Here is a 20,842-nt window from a genome sequence, read left to right on the forward strand (position 1 = left end):
ATTTTAAATACAATGAAAATCAGAAAAGACCGATATACATATAACATATAGTGTAAAGAACTGGATTTAAATAATGACGACACTTTATCGTCAGCCAGCGTTGTCTATTAGTCCATCCTAGCCATATACGTAACTTCCTTCGATGTACAACAGACAGTAACTCTTTTTATAAACATCCGAGTGTTTACAAAATTAATTGTCCGTGTAACGTTCTTTACATACATCAGACTTAAAGTTTTTTTAAATAAGAAAGAAGAAACATCTCAGCGAAGTGGCACACAAAAGAGAAGAAAAATTTGGACATGTCTGTTATTCTATAAATCCACGATGCCTTGCTTCGAAGAATGCATTTTTACTCGCCGTATCAAACTACACCGTCATTCACTCACATGGGTCCCTGAACAAAACATAGCGACTTCGGTGAGATTTGGAAATCATTGAGCGAATCTCTCAACATCACTGACTTCAGTTTTTCCAACAATCACCTACAGCCGTCTTGGAAGACTTACTGCAGTGGTACACATTACTAGCACCTCGTTCTTGGACAAGTTTTTAGTTTTAAATTTTGTATTGGACTAATAATGTTTACCCCATTTAACACCATTAGAAGATGCCCGTTCATTTCATTATAGCGATAACAGTCGTTTGTATTAAGCTCAACCACTATTAAATCCAGTTCTTTTTCCATAACTCGTTTTAAATTAGTGTTGATTGTTGATACTTACCAACATCACTCTAAGGACGTTGATGAATGCTTGAACTTCAATGTGCTTGTGAAAAATACTCCAGTTTACTCCATAACAGTCGGCAATGATTAGACTGCCATGTATCTGAGTAAGTTCATGGTCGCTGATCCATTGGAATAGAGACATAAATACTTGAATACATTTGATAGCTGTACATTCTTCTAGACTCATGTATTCTAGAAAGATATTGTTAATAATAATGAGTTGATTTCCAATCGGAGCTTTTAGTGATGGCACAAAGAACTTTTAAATATTGCATTTAAATACATTCCATGATTTATTTTTTATCACTTTATTTGAATCACAAAATTTGTTTAAATATAAGTCGTCATTCAAATATTTCAGATGGCATATTTTCAAAATATCTGCAATAACATATTTTGTTCTTGAGATTTGACCAAAGTTTTACTATATGAGATGCTCGTGAATGCTAAACTCGTTGTTTAAATATATCTACACCATACACGAAAGGTTTCAAGACTTATAAACGACATTGCCATGTATGCGTAAGATAGCAAAGAGGAGAAAGGAATATCTTAATTATTTCTGGAAGGTGGGTGTTCATTATGAAAAATGGTATGAAAAGAACGTTCCAAAGGACACAGTTATATGTATGAAGAAAGCGGATGAGAAGTTGGTTCCGTGAGTCGGGCTGAACGGTAAAATAAACTTGACTAGTTCATGTTTAAATATTCGTTCAAATTATACGATTCAAGGAGATTGGAGAAACAGCGGAGATTACTTCAGCTGGGCAACGTTCATGGAAATACTTACAGAAAGGATATGGTCTAACCCGAGTCTACGCCAAAAATATCTCCGCATGGTTACTTCTCAGCCATAGGCCAAGCTTGATGCTAGAAATATTCCAGTATGCTTCATTTTGAAAAGGGATGACCCAAACATTTCAACATGGTGTTGTATTTCCCTGGTTTCTAAAAACAAACAAACAAAAAACTTTTATGGTCTCAATATGTATATAATTTTTGTAATCCACAAAACTGAGGCACAGTAATTTATTTAAATGCCTTGAATAGGTTTCTGTTTTATGTAATTGTGTGGAAGCCATTACTAGGTGTTTTGCTTGTTGGCTGTTTATGTCTCTGCTGGCACCTAATCGCCTATCGCATATGTAGAGACAGACATATACGTTATTTTTCAAGTGAATGTTGTTTAAGGAAGCGGAGACATTTCACATTTCTCCTTAGAGTTTTGATGTTTTTAAATTCAGTTGCAAAACTTAAATAATGCGACTGTTTATGCCATCAGCAACCATTTTGCCATACACATTGTAATAAGCAGCCCGTTTAGGTCCATTTTGAGTGCTTGACTGCTGATCTTACGCAGCACGTGAGGGAAGTATTTGAAATAGTTCGTTGTCTTCTGCTCCTCATGTCCATGATTATGGCAATCAAAAATCAAAGGACACAACATTATAAGAAAGGATAAGAGTACAAGCATTATAAGAAGGGATAGCTGTACGAAACATTTGCTTTAAGAACTCTCACTGTACTGTTTGAGAGCAGTGACAGATGAATCGTACTTTTATTCTTTTGGCAGATGAGCAATTTGCTAGAATTTTACCAGCTTATTGCAGCAAAATATATTTAAATTACGCAATCTTTGACTTCCAGAGATATAATGGTTGCGGCACTTGTCCGGTGCAATCGGTACACTAAAACACCCATTTAAAAATTTCGAATTCATGCTCATTTCTTTATCGTGCGTTTGTGGATCGTATTATGATTGTTCCTGACGTTGTGTGTGCCTCCATAAGAAGAGATGACGTATTAGTGATAAAGTGCATGTGTTCTTATAAGCTGTTAAGCGACCAACCTGTTACGCATCGTACACATTTTGAACTTAAATGTTCATTATGCATATCATAATGAACATTTATTAGTTTTAAGGTGATGATGATGAACAACCTAAAGTTAATTACTGTAGTTATCGTGTAATACATTACACGATAACCACAATAATTAACTTTAATGAAATAAAGGTAATTACTGTGGTTGTTTCATTAAAGTTAATTACACAGTAATTAACTTTAGTGAAACAAATATTTCGTACTGAAATTAATAGTATATCATCAGCGTAGACAACAAGCAGTTCAAAGAAATGGAATTACAAAGTACATAACAGTCGGCGGATTACCAATTAAAAACTGTTGCCGCGTGCTATAAATTAATATTAATAAAATATTATTAAGAATTATTTACTCATTTTTATTAATATTAATTCCCCTACCATGGTTGTGCAATATAGCCCTTGTGAGACACTGGGGCCATCTTGTTGCAAAAGTCCAGATCCATGGAACCACAATTTTTTACCGACCTATGAGTGTAAGGCATAAAACTGTTTACGGAGTCTAGAACAGAATCTTGCGAATTTGTTGTTTAAATATGAAAATTAAATATAATATACAGAAAGATCAAAACAAATCTCATAAGTCTACCTACCAGAGTTATTCAAATATGTTTGCATTTTTTTTTTTTGCGATATTTCTAAGCAGAAACCACTGAAAGAAAATTGAGGAGTGGCACATGTTGAGGAGAAGACTGGACATTATTAATTCCTTTTTATCACTCGCAATACACAATCACAGACAATACCCATACACATCAAAATAAAGGCAAATTACAATTGTGAATGATTTCAATTATGAAAGAAGTACACGAAACAGTTCCGTTCAAGGAGTCTCAAAATTATTTACACAACCTTCCACAGATTTTTTCTCATAAAATAACTTTTTATACCATAATTATATTATGTGATGCTTTTTTATTAGATTAGATCACCTAGTTAGATTATGTGATGGTTATTTGGAGCATACTTACCGAAGCGACATAAGAATATGGATTCCCCACCAATGTGCCGATATGGTAGAACTGTTACATATTTTTGCCACATAACCAGTGGAATCGTTGTAAAGTCCATCTTGAAGTAATTGTCATTTTCCTTGGTGCATTTATAAAAGTTTTTAATGGCGGTGAATGCCCGTTCCAGATTAAATTTTCTTGCACGAAGAAACTTTAAAAGAAACTTGGGATTTTTGCATGCAACGAAATCATTCTCCTCTGTAAGAAAAATAAAAGAAATCATTTTATATTTTATATTACACTATATATATTATGGAGTAGGCAAAGCCATTTTGAAAATGGTGGCAACTAATTTGCACCTTTAGCCATAACAGGCAGCTAGTCCAATGAAATGATTGATTCCAATTTTAGAACATATAGTCAACGCTTCGCAACTGATGCATAATTTGTGTGTGTGTGTGTGTGTGTGTGTGTGTGTGTGTGTGTGTGTGTGTGTGTGTGTGTGTGTGTGTGTGTGTGTGTGTGTGTGTGTGTGTGTGTGTGTGTGTGTGTGTGTGTGTGTGTGTGTGTGTGTGTGTTCCCTCCAATTCATCTTAGTTTTGATAATACTCCTAATAGCGTGTTTTAAGGACAAATAAGTTGAGATCGTATAAACCTCATTTCTAAATAATAAGCAAGCAGATGTTCTACGTTCCACTAATATGTGTGTTCTCGGGCAAGGTTGTATGTTTTAGTGAAGAAATACTTAATCATCCCTGTATGATTAACTGAGCATTTCTTACACCCTAGACAGCTATTATTGCTTTTGTTTAGTTGGAATCACAGCCTCAGGAACTGAAGCCATGCATTGGATGCATACTATACGATTTTAGTTCTATTTGTTTTATAAACGGGGTAGCTGTTTTGCAAAACAAATTTGCTGCGTTTCGGGTAGGAACAGTCCTGTTATTTTCATATGAGACATTAGTTCACCTGCACATAAAGCCTTAATAAAACCTTGCGAGCTTCCCATATATTTAAATTCACTGTTTTAAAAAGAGGCAAATATTTCTTCGTCTCATTCGATTTATGGGATTTGTAAGGTTGTCATTAAAGAGCTGGTATAACTCACATAATAAGATGATGTGAACATTTCTTTTGATATGTTTTTTAATTTACAGTAAAAAAGATTGAAAAGTAAGCTAAGGGTCATCTATGAGCCGAATTGCTTTTTTCCGGATAGCATCAACATATACACCATCCCAAATGTTTGCACAGTATTCTAAGGATAGACGGATTTAGGATTTATACAGGTAGGTAGCTGGGTAGGTGTAAAATAGCATATTGAGTGGAAAAGAATGCTTAGTTTTTAGAAGCGAGTATACTATTAATGTAATGTGTTTGTGTTAGTCTAAGGAGAGCGAGTTGATGCTTACTGATGATATGGGTATTACTGAGGATGAAACAAAATGAAGTGCGATCCTATCCCCAAGATAAAAGGCAGGGCTGCTTTTTTGGCAGCATTGAACCGACTAGGTAACCCTTGTCGCAACGAATGTATGGATATTCACTGTTGGAAACTGGTTACACCTGATCTTGATGTTAGTGATGCCTGAGAACTAAATGGTTTGTCAAAGGAATAGGACGAATGGAATGTGCTATCGTAGGCAATGCTGTGGATAGAATTACTGGTGTTGATTCAGAATAAATCATTTATGTATAAAAGGAAGATGGAAGGTGATAGAATCAGCCCTGATGCACTACTGCTTTGGTGGAAAATCTCGAATAGAAAGTGCAGTCAACCACGCCACGCAATGAACGACCAGAGTAAAAGCTGGCTATAGCCTTATAGACAGGTAGACCGAAGGAAGCTTGCAACGCAGGCCTCGATAGTAAATATGATCGAAATCCCTGGAAATGCTAAGCGTGCATTTCTCCGAATCTTTCCATTGCACGTGTCCAATGGTGGACGATGTAGGCTGAAATCAACCGTGGATCTGGATTGGGGGAATGCGTAATGATTCCCGCTGGTTAAGTACTGAGCTTTCAGGTTGCTAAGAAGCTGACTGTTGATTACTCTCTCCATTATTTTAGATAAGATTAAGGGGATTGCAATTCACCGGTTGTTAGAGGGTAGAATTTTGCCCCTCTTTTTGAGATGGGTTGAATATATGCTTGCTCTCGTATGATGGGGGCTCCATCTGAATATAGAAGATATATGAGCTGATAGAAAACAGGTATTAACTTTGGAGCACAACCAGTAGGATTAGAAGACTTTGTAATGTCCAGATTGGCTAATATTTTTCTTATGACTGTTTGCTGAAAGCCCACATGAGGCATAGCTCTTCGGTTACTGGCATGAAAGGAGGTGATTTGCCTTCATCATCTATGCAGGAGTTAGAGGAAAAGGGCAATGCAAAAAGGTCAGCTTTAGCTTTGGGTTTTGTATCAGTGGTACCGTCTGAATGGGAGAAGGGTGTATCACAAGTGAGGAGAAGTTACCTCCGATGGCTTTTACGAGGGATCAAAAGATATAGCTTCAGTTTTCCTCTAGTAGTCTTTATAAAGTGGATTTAGAATTGCAGATATTTGTTTAACATTTATGGCATATTTTGCTATATGCTGAATATTTTAGGTTAGCACTTCATGCAGACTACCTGCGGTAAGTAGCGTTTTTTTTTTTTTTTTCTTCAACCGCTTTTATACATCTTCTGTTGGAGGAGTCAGAAGAGGAAGCAACAGTCGTGCCATGGAAAGCAAGAGCGACAGTTCCGAAGGTCATTCCATTTGGTAACTTTATAGTGCCAAAGGACACGACGTCGGCTATGGTCAGAGGAGGAGTGGTCTGTGAGTCTCCAAAACTGCACAAGATTGTGGTCTGAGTTGCCGAGAGGAGCGGTGACCTATGCAATATGAGGGAGAACGAATCAAAAAGAACAAGGTTACTGGGAAAATATAGAGGATATAGGCAATTCGGGTAGGCAGGTTGGAGTACGATTTGGTTTGGTCTTTGCTTATAACAAACATTTCCGCAGCACGTCCAGCTTTGAGAAACATTATTGGATAAGCGGAACAAGTTGGAGTTATGAACAACCTCATCACTCGGGACGATGAGGTTGCTGTTTAGATAGCTGGATTAAAGATGGTCGAACTTCATGGACAGGAAAGTGAAGGGGTCTCAGTGCTTTTCAGAGTTTGGTGACCATTAAATGCCATAAATTAATTTCCTTAAGTGAGAAAAGGAAACCAGAGGAGACCAAAAGCAGGGGATTCTAAATTTCTGATTCTCTAGCAGGCAATATCAGAACGCATAAACGTACAGGAGCCATCCTTGTAGAAATGAAGAGTGTAATTTGGGGATTGAAGTTGAACTGTGGTAATGTAGCCGAAATGTGGATTTCTGTTAAGAGATCTTGTTTGGATGTCTGTAAGTGTTGATGAACATAATTTATGTTCATCAACACTTACAGACTGAAGACTGTTTGAAATTTTGTCTGTTTCACTTACAGACTGAAGACTGTTTGAAATTTTGTCTGTTTCATTTCTGATTTATTGTTAGATGAAAGGAAAGAATGGGGACATTCAGTGAGAGGAGGTGAATCCATGAACACGGCACCCATGCAAAGAGGGACCAGTCTCTTTGCCAATCCTTGTCCTGGACTTCTGCATAGCAATAATTGGGCTCCCTTTACAGGCACGACCTAGAGGAATATACGGCAGCGAAATTACGCACCAGTTGATAATAAAGCCTCCTGACTCGTTACTGACATGCAGGTAATACACTATCTGATCAAAAGTATCCGGACACCTACTCCAAACTGTAATCAGACTTTTCATTAGTAGACATTAATGCGGAATGGGTCCACCCTTTACTTCTATGACAAGTCTAACTCTACCAGAGAGACTTAGGTGTCGGAACCTCTCTGGAGGAATGGCAGTCCACTCTTCCTGAAGAGCTGTAGCGAGAGCAGTTAGTGATGTGGGTCGTTGGGGTCCGGAGAGAAGTCCGAGTTCTAATTCATCCCAAAGGTGTTCTATGGGAGTCAGGTAAGGACTCTGGGCTGGCCAATCCATTTCTGGAACGTTATTGTCCTAAAACCATTCCATCACAGATCTTGCTTTATGGCAAGTAGCATTGTCCTGCTGATATAGCCAATAGTCATCACCGAATCGATCTTCTACTGTAGACAGTACACAGCGGGTCAAAATGTCTTTGTACCCTTCCGAATATAGATTTTCTTGTAGTGTTACGAGAGGACCAAGTCCATTCCATGAAAAACACTTCCACACGTTCTAACACCACCTCCTTCAAATTTCACTGTTGTCATTACACATTCTTGCAGGAATCGTTCTCCGGACATTCGCCACACCCAGACCTTTCCATCGTACTGCCATATGGAAAAGCGTTATTCATCACTTTAAATAACACGTTTCCAGTGGCCCACTGTCCAGTGGCGTTTATGGGCAGCTGCTGGACCATGGAACACCACTGTCTTAACCCTCGACGCACAGTCATGGTGCTGGCTGAACAGTTAGTAGCACTACTGAACTCCCGGGTGATTGTTTCAGTCGATGTCTGGCGATTTCCGGTAACCACCTTCTTCAACGCTCGACGGTCCCCGTCTGTTATTAAACGCGACCTAATCTACCGTGGATTTGTTGTGGATGTGCCTTCACGTTTCCACTTCACAATGACGTCACCAACTGTTGATTTGGATAACTTGGGAAGGAATGAATTGTCTCTGACAGATTTCTTACTGATGTAGCAACGAATAACTAATCCACATTCGAAGTCACTGAGCTCCCTTGACCTATCCATTCTGCTCGTACTTCTTAGCTGTGTGATACTCTTATCACTGAACAACACACAGCTCCGTGTCTCCTTTTATACCGATAAGTGATGTTGTAGTGACATCTAGATATCAGTTTAAGAATTACAGAAGGGTGTCCGGATACTTTTGATCAGATGGTGTATCTGGCGGACGGCCTGCGTTAACGCTGTTTTAATTGATGTACCCTCAAAATGGAATAGGGATGTCTATGCATATTATGCACCCTCTTGAAGAGTGTCACTCACACTGCCAGAAGAGAGGGAGGGACAGGGACGACAGAAGCTGGAGCCCCTGTGATCATTATCAACTAGTACCCTAATATCTCCGACTTCAAGATGGAATATGAGATGTTATGTTAACTATGCATCGAAGCAGGAGACAAATGTCGAATGAATCAATTATTTCGTTCATAATTATTTTATTACAACTAATTTTGAAGGGTGCCGCCCTGCTCAATAGCTATTAGTCATTATCATCTGTCAGATAATAACACTCAACCGGTAGTTTTAAGCGTTCAGTATATTCTTATGGATTCTACTTTGAACAGAAAGTTGCGAACAGAAAATTAAGATGGGATTGAACATTTTACAGTAACGTCATTGTCATCTTACCTAATAGCATTTCCTGGAGTTGATGAATGCATTTTTCTCGGGTTTCGGGATTTTCATTGAGCTCCTCTTCTGCTTTCTTCAGGTCTCCATCAGTAAGAACATCATCATCGAATGTCCTGAATTCTGAATCTGAGACGCTCAGTCTGATTGGCTGAACGTCTGAGGGATATCAATAAATAACAGTCATCAAAAGGCAAACACACATAAAATTGCATATCTGGCCAATGGGGAACAGTTATTTGAATGGGCAAAGGATGCTAATACAGAACTTTACTAAACCTTATTTTCTTGTGGCTCCTCTAATAAAGACAGCAAAAAATTACCGGAGCCACATGAAAGTAGCGATCAGGAAGTTTGTGTACTAAAGTTTTAAGTTTCTTTCTATATTCGGCTATTAGATATGGCTACTTCGAATATCCTAAATCTTAATATCTTGCTAATGCCTGCCAAATTGACGCCTTTTGGCTCTGTACAGTACTTTAAAATTATACAAATTTATTTTATTTATTATTTTGTGTTGTCGAAAGTTAGTTTATTCCAGCGTAACCAATTTTTAGCAGTTTGCAAATTTACATTTATATTCTGAACTCCTAGTGGCATTATAGAAGTTCTTAAGCCTGTGGATGCTGAGCTCAGAATTATTTATTTTGCAGTTATTTTTGGCTGGATATTAAATTCGTTTTAATTAGTCACGATAATATCTCTAATTCATGCCGTTTCTTGCTTTTTATTACGAAACAATTAATTAAAAATATTTTATTTTTATTTTTATTTAAAAAATAATGTGTTGATATGTTTTATTAAAGTTTCACTCCATGTGTCATAAAGCATTTTGTAACGGACAGGTTTATCTATAGTGATCTAGAGAAACATAAGCTGAATATGATCAACTGATTTACGCAGTTGAAATGATTTATCGGTACTGTACTTGCTTTTCAGAAATTGATTTCCTGAAAAGGCGTTATTCATCATAAATGAATTTTTATCAGAGTATATGAATTTTTTTTTAAATATCAATATACATTTAGCACTAGCTAAAATATTTATACATTGTATACACTATTACAATACAGTAATACAGTACACAATACACTATACAATTCTTTGATTACAGACTTTTTTTGCATGTTTACACATTATGTATAAAATAAAATGTTTTCTATTTTCATCGTACAGAGTATTTAAATATTTACAATTAGTGCACATTACACTTGATGCTCTGAACATTATGCTGTATGCAGTTTATGACACATTATTTCTATTCAATATTTTTTTCTTTGGGTAGTTGTTCATATACTTTTTTTTTATATCTGTATCTTCATTATTATTATACGCCGTACTGACTGTCTTGTTACGTAATTTGCAGTCTTTGATTATGAGGATTACGTGTGGATGAGTGAGGCATTTTAATCCCACCTAATTCGTAGCTTGGGTTAACCTTTATGAAGGGAGTGGGATAACCTTCACTAATTATTTTGTTGTTACTGTTTATTAATGGGATATAGGCATTCGATGTTGGTGATTTGTGATGTGTATATTAGTGTTATTGGTATATTAACTTTGTTGGTATACTTTTCAGAGTTCGTGTTTTAATGTTCTGTAGTTGTCTATGTGTTTTAAGTTTCTTGGTAGGCTGTTGTATAGCGTGGGTATCTGATGTGATCTCATAAAAGAACCGCATGAGTTGTTGAAGGGTGTAGGAATGTATAGAGTTGTAGTGGGTTGTGTTATACGATATGTGTCTCTGTTTTTTCTATAGGTGATGTTGAAGTAATTCCATAGTAATATTATGTAGTATTTCAGATTTTTAATGCTCAGAATTCTGTGTATCGCCATGTGCTGGTCGGATATTGGCTGTTGTGTATAAGGTATCCAAATCACTGTTAACAGAATTTTTCTATGTAATATTTCTAATTTTGTTAGGTGGCTGTTTGATGCTTTTGCCTAGACTGTTATACCGTATCTCAGTAGGGATTCGTACATACCTGATACAGCAGTTTTTATTTTATTTTATTTTTATTTATTTTTTATGTTAGATGGAATAATGTCTTTTACTTGGAAGAGTTTTGCTGCGATGATTCGGAGTTTGGTATGTAGGTATTCTATATGTTTTGTCCATTTAAGGTGACAATCTATGTAAAACCCAAGGTATTTTCGGGACAATGGCAGTTTTTTTTTGTTGTTAATGCAGCGGTATGTGTGACAGTGTATCGATTGCGGTGCGGGGCGCATAATTCTCGGGTTGTGTATTATTAACATCTGTGTTTTGGTGCCGTTGATTACAATTGCGTTTTGGTAGAAGTATATTGGGATATCATTTCGTTGTTGTTGTTGTTGTTGTGCTTTGGAGAGAGCCGTGTTGAGGTCAGTGTGGATTGTTAGTGGTGCGATGTCATCTGCGTACTGAAATATTTGACTTCTTATAGCCAGGTTATGAACATCGTTAATGTATATGTTGAACAGAGGGGTGATAATATGACGCCTTGAGGGACACCCTGTTTCATTTGTATACCACGGCTGTGATATGCACCTATTTTTGTTACTTGTGTTCTGTTTGAGAGGTAGTTCCTGAACCAGGTATGCAGTGTTCCGCTTATACTTATTGAGTATAGTTTGGTGAGTGGTATGTCACTTTCAAGTGTATGAAATGCTTTGGTTAAGTCAAGCAGTATAATAATAATAAGAACAACAACAATAATAATAATAAAAGCTTGCCTAATTTTTGTGAAATTTTGAGATAAAACTTGTAGACCGGAGATTTGTGTGAAAACAGCTTTCATGGAAACTAACTTCTGAGAATATAGTTCTCAGCGTGCGGGTCGCTATAATGACGTCAATTCCAGTGACACTGAAATCGCCCCCTACCAAGTACGTGACTCCCGTACGCAGCGAGTATTCTCCGAGAGGGATATTCTCCTCAACTCAGACCGTAGTGGTAATTAAATCGCTAGATTTTATTACTATGTCCCACGTAGTTTAAAAGTCAGCGCCCGAGGACATATCTCACCGTCTATCCTACTTAATTCTCCGACACTACTTAGATACAAACGCCATCTACTGTCCACGAATAACAATAGTATTTATGTATTTATTTATTTTTGTCTATGACTTCAGTGTATCCAATTTGCAGAAAGAAAATCCGAGTTTTTTCGGGAATGCTTTATTCTGAAATGCTTTATTCTCAAAACATCATCCCTATGCACACAGTAGTCACCCTTTTCTTACAAATCTGTTGATTGATAAGATTATGCATCCATTTGAACTCCTATGCTATTTATTCTTAGAAGCACGGGACACATTAAATGATATAGAATCATTTAAGTATTGCTTAATTGCTTTCCATGCACTGTCAATATTCTTCCCATTCAGCAACAGATACCATTGCGACGAATTTATTATACTCTTCAGCTGGTCATAATTCCCTGCTTTGTAGTTTAGCATGTAACTTTTTCTGAATGAAACATTCCTAAACTTAGTCACTTCCCAAGTGAGTACCGCATTATTATTGCTATCAACCGGAAGTAGAATGGCTACGTCTTTAACTGGAACACACTCTGACACTGTAATCAAATATAACACTCTTTGACTTCGAGTTCTTTCTGTCACATGCTGCTTGAGAAAGTTGTCTCGTAAGAACTCAATAAATTCAGTTTCATTATTCTCGTGATATTTTACCACTACCCAATCAATGTTTGAATCATTAAGTTTCCCCATTATGATTACATTTTTCGCGCCCATGGTCTTTATTTGGGGATGCATTTTTTGATCATTAGCAACTAATTCACCAGGTCTGTAATAACACTCCAGTATGTGTTTGATCTTGTTAGATTCCAGCTCACACCAAATGGCTTCAACTCACTGCAAAATGAAAAACTGCTTCTATTATTACAGTCAAGTCTAACTGCATTCAAGTCATCCGATATCATTAGCAGCACTCCCCGTTCCCTACTATTCTGTCTATCCTTTCTAAAAATACTGTGTCCATTATTTTCGATACCAATTAATATGTCTGATTGTGATAGCCAGGTTGCACTAATATCTACAATCTGAAGTCCCAGCACATTGACTTAGTAACCAATTCACCTGCTTTGTTTCTGATACTCTTAGAATTCGTTCACAGATGTAATGAGCTATCTGCATGTAGTTTTGTATACGCTACTCTGCGTGACTCAGTTCGACAAATCTCATCAGAATTTAGTTTCACCATTCTATGTGTTAGGTCTCATACCAGTTATTAGTTTTTCTAGAATCCTGATTCCAAACGCATTGAAGTGAAGGCCATCCCTTTTATACAAGTCCAATCTTCCCTCAAACGTACTCCACACATCTAAAATCGCGTATCCATTCCTTCTACTCAGCCGATGCATTGAATCGTTTGCCATCACAGCCTTTCTTAAATTATTTTTGTCATATCAATATATTTTGTCATTCGCTTTCTCGCTCTTCACTCTCTCGCCTCTTCCAACAACCCTTTCATATCTTCTCTCATACTGAACTTATCGCTAGTTAAGTCCCTACTACGGTTACGATCTCGTTTACTTTTCTTTTTTGTTTATCAGTTGCATTTGTTATATTTTTAATTTTTGCTCCAAAAAAATTCAAGTTCTTCCGGAGCAAAATCTGCTCATCTAAAGCATGTTTTATTATAGAGTCACCGTTCCTAATAATATCCTACTTTTTAAAATGAACGTTTCCTACCTGGTTTTCTTCACTTACTAACTTACTGATTCCGTGCTTTGTTGTTTCTTATTCTGCTGCTTAATTCTCTTATCCTCCCTATTGTTATTCAAACGCCGCTAGACTTTCTGTAATTGTCACTTCGTCTGTCTAATATTCTGATTTAATTCGCTATTTTGGAGTTTTAATTCATTTCAATAAATGAATACCTTTAAGATCCTACTTAGCGGGAAAGCCTTCTTATTCTCATCTTCGCTGCTCTGTTTAGCGTTATGATTTGCGATTTTGGCGCCATTTAAAACTTACAACACTAAAATGTATACTTGTGTACTATAAAGCACTAATTTTTTCAGGGAAAAACATTCACGACGAACCACAATATAGCCTCGAACGCAATATAAAATCTAAAACTTAAGATCAAAAAGCTTAACTCATTAAATTAATAATGAATTAATTTTGAAGCCGAGTAGAACTCACCGGGCTTCACTTTCTCGAGTTGCTGAATGCATGTGGCTCCTGCTTTGGGATCTTCGCATATTCTTTTCACTACTTTTTCAATATCTGTGTCCTGTAAGAAATGATCCTCCTGCAAAGGTTTATAGGAAATTCCTGTGCACGCCATTGAGCAACGCCTAATAAGAATATTTACACGGATTACGATAATCCGCTATGGTACGGTCAGATTTATAGAATGGTACAATGAAATTATAAATAATTGGAAAACATTATATGCATTAATAAATCTGTTAAATTTTTTCAGGAATAAACAAAAAATACATTATAATATGGCAACAGACATTTATTATTCCCCATTCATATCTACCTTGGTAACCAATTTTTCTATTTCTTATGTTCTATTATTAAGTAAACGAGCTCTCGCTCAAAATCGCCTTCTAAGCCAACATCTTTTCTTAAATATAAATTTGACCCTAGAGAGAGATTTACATATAAAAAGCAACTATTACCAGTTTTACTGTTTGTATGGAATATAAAGAAACGTTTTTGTTGTTTGTCAACACACTATACTTTAATTTAAATTTGTATGATATTCTTAAAAACGAACTTGAGAGTTTATGTGAACGCATGTGGTTAAATGGGTTATAAATTACTAGGGAAAAATTACTTGAAATTGGATTATAAACGAATGATTTTGTTAAGAAAATGACTGACTGAAGGATACCAAAACGTGGTGTATGGGGATGCTAGTTTTAAAGATTTGTGGTGACAAGTGAAGTAACACAAGGGTCAGTAACTGGTCCATTGTTATTCAAACTTCATATTAATGATGTGTCGAAAGATTTAAATGGTGACATGCAGCTATTTGCTTATGACGCAAAGATTGGCAATGTAATCAGAAATGCAACTGACATGCAGTACTTGCAGAATAATTTGAATAATCTTGAATAGTGGGCATGTGAAAATTGCCGTCATTTCAATGTTAATGTAGGGTTATGCAATTTGGAGTAATAAGATATCCAATGGCGGTGGAATTATGCGCTGGGATTGTTTTGATGGGATACTTGAAGAAACTGATCAAACTAGCGATATTGAAGTATCAGCAGAAAGGAAATTGAAGTTTAAGGGCAATAGAGAAAAGATTACATATACAAATCTGAGGATAACTGACTTCCTTATCCTTGATATGTAAGAATAAGGAAGTCATTTTCCCTCTTTAACTTTCAGGGTGAAGCCGAGGGAGTGCACATAAGGGTGTTAAAGATGATATTGGGACTGTGGAATGTAAATTATCAGGAGAAATTTACACTTACTGGAATGCAGAAACTAGCAAATGGGAGAACGAGATGTGATGCGATGCTGTTAGAGACGAACAATCTTCTGAAAGGATCACAAGAGGTATTGGAAGATGCAAATTTTCATTTAGAATGAGCGGACATTCTCTAAATTTCATAGTTGTATAATTCACTTATACACATGACATTCCACAATAACCTGGTGCAGTTGATCTACCTTATACATCTATGCTGTGTAGTACTTTTTGTGTGTTTTACTAATCCCTGAACTCCTATATACTCTGTCTTTAATCTGCGATTAATACTTTTCGTATTAGACCTGCGAGATTTCCATACACCTCAACCAAGCATAGTTTGGTCCATTTTCATGTTCCTTCATCCAGCAGTAGGGGGGGGGGTATCTTAATATGTAGTTCTACATTAGTATATTTGTAAATAAGGTCTGGAAAGATTTGTGAATTTGCAGAATTTTCTTCCTATCCGGGAATCTAATTTTTAAAGATAGGTTATGAGAGCATCCCTAGTTCAGTCGGTTTCGTCAATGCCCTTATAAATGCCCTGCTCAATAAAGCCGAATTACTTGGCTCAGAGGCCATTGAAAAAGTCCAATCTTCTTTTCGCTCAAAAATAAACTTTTTTTTTTTTTTTACCAAAAAAGAAAAGAAAAGAAAACAGAATTTGACAGATTCTCATTTCAACTTATAATTGTCTTTATCCTTCCTTTCTTGCTCTTCAACAATACCTGAAAGTATAAATATATCGCAGGCCTGATTGGCCAAGTGGTTAGCATACCCACTCTCCAACTAACAGACTGCCTGTCCGAATTCCGTCTTGGACATGGATGTTTGTGATTGTCTTTAGGTAAAAGACGAATTACATCGTCAGGCGTCGTACTGACTGCCTGCTTATTGGAAGCCTACAGTGACTTCAAAAAGATTCTCGAGTTGGCTTCCGGACTATGTAAATAAATTAAAAAGACAAAACAATATATGAAATCCATAAAAATAGATGAGAAAAAAAAGCTCCTTAGTCCACCACAGTACCAAAGGTAGTATAGGTTTTCAAGTAATCTCTCGTACGTGGGAGCAACATAAAAAAATATACGCATCTTCGTCAACAACGCCTATAAATTTAGAAATGACTGTAACACTCTTTATAAACTCCGAGCGCATTGTAAAGTTATGGAAAATAAACATTTTTCTCACATTTATTTTGGAAAAATAGTTAAGTGATGTCATCGTTTTTCCTGTCTCATTTCCATTCAGTCAAAAAAAAGTTACGAATTTTACTATTTCTTCTTAGAAGAAGGTATATTTTTGAAGCACTAAAAGGTTATATTATATTCTCTCTAACTTTTTATTGATAAATATATTAAAATAACAAAAGAAGCTGCTTCAAAGTGAACTGAATTTATATTCATCGTGAAGCCAATTGGAAATTTAAGAATAAGATTGTGGATCATTTTCTTTGATGAGCTGCAATTCGTTTGTTAATAATTAACTGTTGCCAACTTTATTGAAGACTCTCTTACTAAAAGTTCTAATTAAAATTAAAGGAGTCATGTTGTTACCTATTTAATAGTAGATCATCCTCAAAATTGCAGCTGAACAAAATACATTCATTTGAAGTCCAAAAAGAAAATAACCTGCTTATTTTCATTTTACCTCAGTTATGGTTATCAAATTTAAATTTTGCTATTCGAACACTAAACTAAAATCTTATGGAAACATTTCCACAAAATCTCAAAGATGTTATCGGAAGACTGATGTTGGTTGCATCTGAAGTAACCATCGTTTTTATAGGAAAAACACTCATAAAATATTAGAATCATATAATGCACTCATTACTGTGAAATAACAAAGTTCGATAATCCGAAAATTTCTCTCTGGCTGGCAAATTTAAAGTTTCCTTTTGCTGATAAGGAGATTGAAGATTTCGTAGCAGAAAATGAAAATCATCACTTGCCTAAAGACATTCCCAATCATTTATACCATAGTGGAATTTGAATCTGCTTTCTCCAGAAAGCAGAGACTGGACACTGGATGGTTTCAATCAGCCTATGAGACCATCAAATAATAATTATTCTTCAACATACACATACACAAAATATTATTCTTAAGCTTCATTCTGAGGATCAACAAACTCCTTCTTCTTCTTCCCCTTCACGTATTGGGCCAGTAGGCCTAATACGTAAAGTACCTTTCCGAGGATAAGATGGCTATCCCTATGCCTCCGGGCAGGACCGGTTTTAGACTGTTAGACGCCTGCGTGCTAGAAATAATTGGCCGCCCTTGAGGGTAAGCCTAAACTAGTGTTTTTTTTTTTTTTTTGGAACATGTACAGCAGTGAATTGAACATATGCAAGAATATGACAATATAATATGGTATACGGGCGAACAGGGGACCAGCGAAACAGAGCGAACAGCGCTGCCCAGGGGACCCTTGGGCAGCGCTGATTTCTTTTAGGTAGTGCAAGCTAAGGCAAATCCGATGCCCAGGTTTGTTCTTGAAAGCTCTCGGGTCAAATTCTACGAACTTTTCATAAGTTTCTACAACCATTCGGCTTTTAAATAATGTTGGATATTTAATATCTACTTTTCCTATGCATTTCTTCAGTTTCAATCTTATAAAACCGCTTTAATAACTTAAATGTTCCTACTATGTCTCCTGTTTTCCCCTTTCATCTAGTTTTTGAAACACACAGGTCGTCACTCTGTTCTCATAGGGAGCATTCTATAGGCCTGCCACAATCTTCGTGACTCGCTCTTGATCATTTGTACCCCTTCTTCATCTCCGATGAACTCATATGCTTTCATATCTGTGCATAGTAGTCCAGATGTGGCGTTATTAAAACCTTATATAGAGGAAAAATAACTTACGTATTCCTGCTTATTAGTGTGTTCTCAGTAACCATTTAATCTGATGTACTGTTTTAGTTATCTTGGCAATATGTATTCTAAACTTTGACTCACTATCCAAATCACAACCAAGTCATGCCCTCTTCAACTTCCTGCAGTTCAGTTCCATCGGTATTGTGCACAGCTAATGACCTCTTCCTACTGTGCATCACCTTACACTTTGCCTCGTTAAAAGGCCAGCCCTTTACATTTGTCCATACTACCAATCTACCTACTTCCTGTAGGATCTCCACATCACCTTCATTTACCATTGCTCTTTCCAGTTTAGCAACATCAACAAAAAAAAAAAAAAAAACACAAAAACTGAATATTTCCTGTAAAATCATTTCCAATATCATTGATATACAAATTATACAACAGTAGACCAAGTAGTGAGTCAGCGCCAATAAAACAGAATGAAACGAATATAAGAACTTGTCGGTCATCGTCTCTGCCCGTGCTTTGCTGTTAAAGGTGAATAATCCAAAAGTTGTTTCTTGATCGCCATTTCCAATCACGTGAGCATCAAGAAACTCGATATATTCAAAGATATTAGGACCTCAACAGCAAATAGTATTTGTTAGATTCACGATGTTCACAAAATTAGCTTCCGGATTTGTTTTGTCAGTCTGTGCATCAAGAGAATAAATATCACATGACGTGTCTTTATGAAAATGCTTAAGTTAGAAATGTTATATATATAAAATCGAGACTTGTAGTTGAAAGATAAATATGGTTTGCCAACGAAGAATGAACAAAAAAATTGAAAAATATGAAACAGTCCTCGACTGCCACAAATGAAGATTGTATTGCTGATGAAGCATGGAATGAAATGAAAAAAATTCAGCAGTATTGGCAATGCCACTGTCTTCTCTACACAAGAGTGATTCACAATGGAGAGAAACTGAACATTTCAAGAATGAAACACCGCACCAAAGAGAATATTTCTGAAACATTACCAGAGGCGTCAACGTTTAAACAAAGGTGACTCACAGACATTTTCTTAACTTCATACATTTCATGTCTTTTCTCCGTACCTTTTCATAAGACGTTATAAAAATACTTACGATCAAATATTCACTGTCTTTAAACTAATTTATGATTTTCATTTCTAGAGTATTTTGTATTGCTGAAACATGCTATCGAATTTAACGAAATAAGACACGCACATTCTAACTAAGTATTATTCTCTGAATAAAAGGGAACTGGTCTTACTTTGCGTAGGTACTTTTGAGCAAAACACGAGCACTTCAAAGTCTTTTCACGAACTGTCTCGGTTGCTGTGGTGAAAAAGTTTTACTGAATGCAAAACCTTGACGTTATCCTCTGGATCAAACCAGTCGCACTTGTTTACCCAAAGTGACGTCTGTTTAAGGCCAATCTGTATTAATACTGAGAAATTATTCCTTTTCGATAAATACAAGTGGGGAATTAATGTAACTGGCTGTTGATCAGACTGGCCATGTAACGCAATTGCTTTTCTTGTCACGATTTTCTTTTATCAAGTTGTTTTTCTTACAATAAAGAGTGCTTCAAAACGAGGACAATATCTCAGTTATTAAAATCAAACCGAATTTTCCTCTTGATCAGCAAATATTACGTAAAAATTAAAATAATTATGAAATATAATTAACCCAGAAAAGCAATTTAAATTAAATTGAAGAAAAAATGATTTTCTCTTGGTCAGCAAACATTACACATAAATTTAAAATATTTAATGTCAATATATGTTCTTATAATCACAAAAAAGAAGCCCTTCCTAAAACCATTCTTTAACAAGACTATTTATGAGCACAAAAATTGGTACACAAAAAAGCAAAAAGTAAACATTATTATAATTTGATGTCGTTTCGCCAATACAAAAGAATTCTGTCACGATTCTTTTATTAAACCTTAACCTATTTAGAGTGAGAAAACGGAATTTAATTTTATTAAAACACATCAGAAGTCTCTCGATCAACTGCATAAATCAGCTTCCATTCGTACTGTCATATTGTGATGGAAGGATATCGAGTACATGATAATATACACTGATACTGTGGTCTCCACAAGGTGCCTACTATTTAACTTCAAGTGTGAATAAGTGTGAAGAATTTTTGTCATCACTTACTACAACTTGGCTAAAAATTATAGGAATTAGTGAGACTTGGTTGACTAAAAATGATGTAATTACAGGGATTGAATGTAAGGGATACAGTATTTTCAGGCAGGAGAGAGAGGACAGAATCGGGGGAGGGGTTTTACTAATGATGAACGATTCGTTAAAGCCAAAATAGGTTAGAAGTGCCTCAAGGTGACTGGTATGTAGAGGGCAGTTCATTCGATGCTGTTTGGTGTGAGATATGGATCAAGACGGTGAAATATATAATCGTTTGCTGCTGTAATCCAGTGGGTATAGGGGAGAATGTAGACGGCTTGCATTGGAAAATTAACATGATGAGTGAAGGTCGAATAATTAATATGGGGAATTTTAACTTTGGGGACATACATGGGAAGAAGGAATGGTCACGAGGAACAAAGGAAATGAAGT

The 20,842-nt window shown here is 36.1% G+C and overlaps 1 protein-coding gene across 1 annotated transcript in view; it reads right to left on the bottom strand.

Moving 5' to 3' along the window:
• Positions 1-19,656, bottom strand: part of LOC150106984 (alpha-tocopherol transfer protein-like) — a 28,977-nt gene extending 9,321 nt beyond the window's left edge. The window contains exons 1-5 of the mRNA XM_090393529.1: positions 19,528-19,656; positions 14,142-14,296; positions 8,988-9,146; positions 3,584-3,823; positions 726-922 (exon numbers count right to left, since the gene is read on the bottom strand). Coding sequence (XP_090249655.1) covers positions 726-922; positions 3,584-3,823; positions 8,988-9,146; positions 14,142-14,286 — 741 coding nt within the window. The 5' untranslated portion in view covers positions 14,287-14,296; positions 19,528-19,656. The remainder of the gene's footprint in view (positions 1-725; positions 923-3,583; positions 3,824-8,987; positions 9,147-14,141; positions 14,297-19,527) is intronic.
• Between the last annotated feature and the right edge of the window lie 1,186 nt (positions 19,657-20,842).

Source organism: Typopeltis vanoorti, chromosome 5, assembly GCF_054136105.1.
Source record: "Typopeltis vanoorti isolate ZY-2024b chromosome 5, IOZ_Tvanoo_1.0, whole genome shotgun sequence".
Classification (NCBI taxonomy): Eukaryota; Metazoa; Arthropoda; class Arachnida; order Uropygi; family Thelyphonidae; genus Typopeltis; species Typopeltis vanoorti.